This window comes from Morone saxatilis, unplaced genomic scaffold (genome assembly GCF_004916995.1).
Source record: "Morone saxatilis isolate NCDOM2014 unplaced genomic scaffold, NCSU_SB_2.0 Contig8, whole genome shotgun sequence".
Taxonomy (NCBI): Eukaryota; Metazoa; Chordata; class Actinopteri; family Moronidae; genus Morone; species Morone saxatilis.
Window position 1 is genome coordinate 4,461,979 of NW_023340257.1, and position 6,272 is coordinate 4,468,250.

The following is a 6,272-nucleotide window of genomic DNA, read 5'->3' on the forward strand; positions in this document are numbered from 1 at the left end:
TACACTAATGAAAACATACATATTTATATTATATTTCACTTCACATATATTACTTATATATTCATATACAGTTAATATCACATTTTCCTTGTAGATCATTTTCAAGCAGTTTACACAAATATGAATTTAACTAAATCTAAACATCTATGCATATCAGAATTTTAATCATTGATTCAGTCATTTGTGGGTTTGCTTGTTATGCCATTTCAGCCCTCCAGTCGCCTTCTCAGTGACTGTACCTCAATGTGAGCATCAAGCAACTGGCCCTGTATGACCGCCCTCTAATGGCTTTCCTGCCAAGACGGTACAGATTTACAGACTCCACTGGCCTTATGGGAGCTGGTCAAAACAAAACAAACCTGACAGCCGCTTACGGTCTTGAGAATGCTGCAGCGGTTTGTGCATGTGTGTATAGTAACGTGATGTGTGTGTCTGTGTCTTTACCACATCTCTGCAGAAACAGGGGGAAGAGGCTGGGGCAGAGAGAAAGAACGAGAGAGACAACCAGTGGCTAATGGCTTTCCCACAGGGCCATCACTTCCTGCAACTCACAGTAAAACGTGGGGAGCCACAGGGGAGCAGCTATTAGGAAACCTCAGACTTCATCTGCTAACAAGACTGTGGAAGGAGTTCTGCCTTTCCCTTATGAGAAATAATATAGTCATAGTGATAAGCCTCTGACAAGAGCAGTGTAAAATGATGTGCTCATAATTGTTGAGGCCTTCTACTTAATGTGGTCTACTGCTGGCAGTACGTCTCTGCTGTAAACTGACAGTGTTCAAGCAAGTAAAGGGAACAATGGATTTATATTAATGTAAGGACTGCAGGGGGCAGAGCAGCGAAGTAACTAATGAGAAGGCAGCATATCTTATATAGCTCTAACAAAAATGTAATTTCATAAGCATAATCTGCTGATTATTTCTCGATTAAAGGTTGTGTAACTTTCAGAAAACTGCAAAAATGACACCGTGGTTGCCAAGTGAACTGCAGTCAGCATCCTGCTGCTTGTGCTTACACTCCATACACAGTCTGTCGGCCAAAAGTGACATTCACAAACGCTGAAATGAACACTGAATGCTGGAAAATAAATTACAATCATATTTAGAAAAACGTTTCTATCTGGAATGTTCCTATATTTTATTTGCACCACCGGCTTAATGATACTAGCTAGCTTGTTGTTTACAAATCACTCGATCAGCCAACACCACGAAGAAACCAAAGCCAGACCCGTGTGGAGCCAAGCCACAGCCAGCTGGCTAATGCCAGCTTAGCTTCTCATTACAGTTAGCTAGTTAGCTGCCACTGCCTTGCATCACTCTTGGCTAGTAGAAAGCAATCATTAGTTATACACATTTGCTTCAAACTGTAATATATTATTGGCTAAAATTAACACTGCTGGTCTTAATAAATACACACGCAACCCATAATGTATAAACCCACAAGTATACATTTATAATTATTGTTTTAACTGTGGTGAAAACCTGGACAAAACAGGGAAATTTTAGTGTTTTACAGATACTGCTGTTTACATTATCTTAGATGCAAATTCAAAAGATGCATATATGTATATAAATAACTATATATTGGTTTATTTTATTATGTTGTTCTATCTGTATTATTACTCCAAAACAGACTTTTTATGCAGATGATACAATCTTGTATGCACTGGACTCATTTAGATTACAATGTGCCTTTTAACATTCTTCAGACTTTGCACAACTTCAAACTCCCACTGATGTGTGGTGATAAGACAAGATATCTATCAAATACAGTATGTTTTCCTGCTATGCACACACATATTCTGAAGATAAAAAAGGATTTCTTATATTGGAATAAAGCATGTTTTTCTCTTAAGGGCAGGAAACCCATCAAACAATTGTGTGAAAAATAGTGAAAATGTCCCAATTACCTAAAACCCAAGGTGATATTTTAAAATGACTTGTTTTGTCCAACCAATCTTCTCATACCCGAATATACTCCATTTGCTGTCACACAAGCAAACAAATGTAGAAAATCCTAACAGTTGGGGAACTGGAACTGGGCAATGTTTACCTTTTGTTTCCTTAAATCAATTATAAGATAAGAGCAACTGTATTGTCATTCATCTGTATTCAGTGCATTACAGTATACGGATGAAGAGAATTGTGTTTCCCCTTATCCCCTGGTACAAACCAGAAAGACTATTTCTTAGACTAATGCCTTCAGTTATATTATAGTGCTGTATCTATGTATGTTTTTTATGCTGCCTTGCTTCTTATGGGACAAGAAACTGAACTAATAAATCAACTAATCGTTTCCGCTCTACTATCACCACCTACCCTTCCCATAACCCTTCAAAAAAAGTATTTAACCCTCTCAGTGCTTCTTGCTAGGGCCCAGGGTTTGCATACCATATGTAGATTTTAACTGTTTTCTTGTAAGAAAGGACGGGACAGCTATGTTTGATGTAACACTACTATTATTGGCTTTTGAGACATACTGTTGGTGATATTTAAAATGGTAAAGCTACTGCATTAAAGCTCTTTGCTTATGTCAACATTTACGAGACTATACTTTTTCTTTATGGCACAGAACAGCCATCTGCGTGTTTGTAGACTGCGCTGCAACCTCAAACTTTAAGCTCCTGCATGGTTTGCTTTTCAAAGTCCATTAAGACATAATCAAAAATTCATGAATATAAACAAACATATGGGGGTATGAATATAGTGCATCAAACCACATGTAAACGATATGAACAAAAATCCCATCAAAAATACAGTAAGGTAAAGTTCAAAGAGAAAGGCTTTTGATCTGGATACATGAATATTCTTAGGGGTTGATATTAAATCATCTCAGCATGATAAAGATCAATTTGTTTTGAGGTGTTTCCAACAGAGCTGCATGCGGAATATTTAATTTCTAAAGCTCAGACCAGATCAGAATCAATGATCATTAGTCTCAATATAGGTAGGAGTCAAGACATGCATGAACAATCACAAACATTTGTGCACAGAAACACACACACACACACACACACACACACAATAGGTGTTTTGCAGGCACTGGCACCATAAGGACACACAAACACTGTCTATCTGTCCATTCTGTTGAAACATTGAAATTCTGGTCCAGTAAGCACTCCATCTATTCCACCTACCATTCCCCAATCAATTCATTCATTCCCTCTGCCAGTCACTGTTTACTTCATTGGTCCATCTGTTCATTCAACCAACCCTTCAGTAATGTAATTTGCTCAGGCTCCATGTAGACCACACTTTTACTCTCTCACTGCCTTTTCCTCCATTGTTCCATCCCTTTGTCAATCTCTTTGACTAATACAAAGGAACTAACGAATTGTAAACTGTTTCCATGACAGTGTATTTACCGTGTACCACCTTTTGATTTTGATACATGACACAATCTTCATGGTTTTACACTAAAATGTTAAATTGTTTTGTTTATGCTGGTCATTGTATGGACTACTCACTGGAAGCACATCTGACTGAGGTTAAACCACTGAACATACCTGATCACTAATATACTAAACCCTCTGTTTGCACAACCATCCACTGCCAATCCTCTGCAAACACACAGGATAGGTGCAAGCCGTAATCTTATTTGCTAATTGTTTGTACCAGCAGGTGTGAGTCGCCTGCCACATCACACTCACTGTGTGTGACTGCGGGGATCTTCAGGAGGACTATGCATGTGTGTTTGTGTGTGTATGATAGTGATATAGCAGAGTGGGTGTGGTGTTGGTGTTCCTGTTTTTGGTGTCACATCTGTCAGATGAGTAGTGTTTCAAGCAAGGGAGAGAAGACCTCCCTGTGGTATTAAAGTGAAAATCCAGAAAATGCTTGGAGGAAAATTGAATAAACCAGCAATATTGGCCTGGAGATGTAAAACAACATACATGAGGACAGGACGGAGGCTGCCACCTTGAGGTGATTGATCTCACTCCACAGAGAGGATTGCTAACCTCTGACCGTCTGTGGAGGTAAATTAATATATATTATGTGTTAATATCTATACAATATGTTAATAAAGAGCCATCTGAAGACTATAGTGATAAACAGCACTCCACTGTATGATCATAGTTTAATAATTAAGAGTTATTTGTGTGTGGGGGACAGGGTAGTAGTGCGGGGAATAGTGGTACTAGAAACTACATTTTTCAAAGTATTACTGTTGAATAAATAATTTCACAGATGGTGTGTTGTATCTAATAAAGCCTCCAATAGATTTTATGGATTCATCTTCTAATGTTACTGACGAGCTCAGCTCATTAAATAGCCATTAAGAGTCATTTGCAGCAGTTTACCATGAAATGAGATTTACCACACTTACATCAAGTAGTCTGTTTTTTTGTATAAGTATAAAGGCTTGTAATGTTTCTCCAATAATAACTTTTGAAATATGATCAGGAGGAATAAACACCCAGAGTTACACTAGATTCTGTTCTGATCCAGAGCCATTTACTGGCATGAGGACGTTTGGGATTAAATAATCTTCACTCTTGCTTCTGAACCTGTCTGCAGCGGAGGTAGAGACACCCGTTGTTGTTACTTTAGCCGTCTGTGGGCTCTACATGATACTTCATATCTATAGAGACTGGACCAAAAAGGAGATTGCTTGGAGAAAAATGTGGAAGTTGGCCTACCTGTTCTGAAAATATGTATCTGTTGATTCAAGCTATCAGTAGATTTATGAACAGAAACTTACTTACCGACTTACTGATATAACACACAGACTGTAAAATTAAAAAGATATGACGTAAAATAACAACTTTTCCCCCTTTAACACTACCTGTCATGAGTTAGCATAACTGAGCATTAGTAGCAGGACAGTCACTTATCTTTATGTTAGCTTAAAATAATAATAAAACATAATAGAGCAAATTGCCGGCTGCACCTCTGTTTGTCTCACTCTGTTTTTAGTTTCTGTCTCTCTCCCACTTTTTTCTGCACACAGGGATGTAGTAGTTAGGGGGGTAGTGGTACCAAGAACCCAGGGTCCCAACATGGGGAGGGCCCTCAAACGTTTTTTTTGAACTGCAATGTTTCTTTATAATAATGTAATTAGCATTATGAACGAGGGAGAGTAATGTTCACAGCACAAAATTCTACGAATACAACTGTGAACTGCTTGGTGTGTGTGTTTCAGTCTGGTTTAATATTAATCTCTATGATCAGCTGCAGGTCCATCATCACATCTTCTAATGTTTTACAGTGTGTTAGACAAGCTCAGCTCATAAAGTTACTACCAGAGGTAATTTCAAGCAGTCATATATGAAATGACACTGAAATTACTTTTGCAAAACTATTGAGTCATCTGTTTCCTCAAGTAGGCATTTATTATTGTGTTTACAGAAATAACATTTCAATATCTTAGTTGTTATTTATCATAATTCCCTCTATTGAGTCCAGTCGGGTCTAATCCTGTGTTTTCAGTTTTAATACTCCTGCTACATGTTTTACATATATTTAGATGTTGCCTTTAAATTTCTGTATGATTAGTAATGTTAATATAAAGTTCATAGTAAAAGCCCCACACGGTAATTAAACACTCCTACTATGTCTCTCAGGTCATTCGAGGTTCATCCCAGCATCAGAGACGTGCAGGTAGCGACACTCTGCGGCGGACATCAGGAACAACAACACACTATTGCAAATGCGGAGGTGCAGCGTTTGTCCCTTACGACCTTCCGTTCAACGGCGTAATCATGTCGGCCGCACTTATGGTACGTTAACCTTCACATTTCCACATATTATTTCACTGACCCGACCAATTGAAGACATTTCACTCGCTCCTTTTAAATGTCAGGTTGTAGCCTGTTTTATAAGGCTGTAACTTACTGATACAACACTAAATGTAGCTAATGTTAGCTAAAAGATTACTATATAACTCTAGTAAAGCGGGCTTTATACAGTGGCGTTCATGTTTTCTAACAACGGTGTAGAGTTAGAGGCAGTCTTTGAGGGTTATAGTTTTAACTGTTTATATTCCTCTGACTGTATGTACTGAGCTGACCTAAGGCTTCAGTTGTCTGCGTTTAAAGACACCTCATGTTCAGACTCAAGACTTAACGTTAAATTTAGAAGAACTGGAGGACAGTTTCCTGTGGCTCCTCTGTCTGACTGTACTTAATATTTTTATAGATGTATAGTTATTGCTTTTTTAATTCTGTCTGTCTGTCTATCTATGTATCTCTCTATCTATCTATCTCTCTCTATCTATCTATCTATCTATCTATCTATCTATCTATCTATCTATCTCTCTATCTGTGTATTTAT

The 6,272-nt window shown here is 37.9% G+C and overlaps 1 protein-coding gene across 1 annotated transcript in view; it reads left to right on the forward strand.

The window, feature by feature from the left end:
* The first annotated feature begins 5,623 nt into the window (after positions 1 to 5,623).
* Positions 5,624 to 6,272, forward strand: part of si:ch1073-228b5.2 (distal membrane-arm assembly complex protein 2) — a 2,931-nt gene continuing 2,282 nt past the window's right edge. Inside the window, exon 1 of the mRNA XM_035680728.1 lies at positions 5,624 to 5,719. Coding sequence (XP_035536621.1) covers positions 5,702 to 5,719 — 18 coding nt within the window. The 5' untranslated portion in view covers positions 5,624 to 5,701. The remainder of the gene's footprint in view (positions 5,720 to 6,272) is intronic.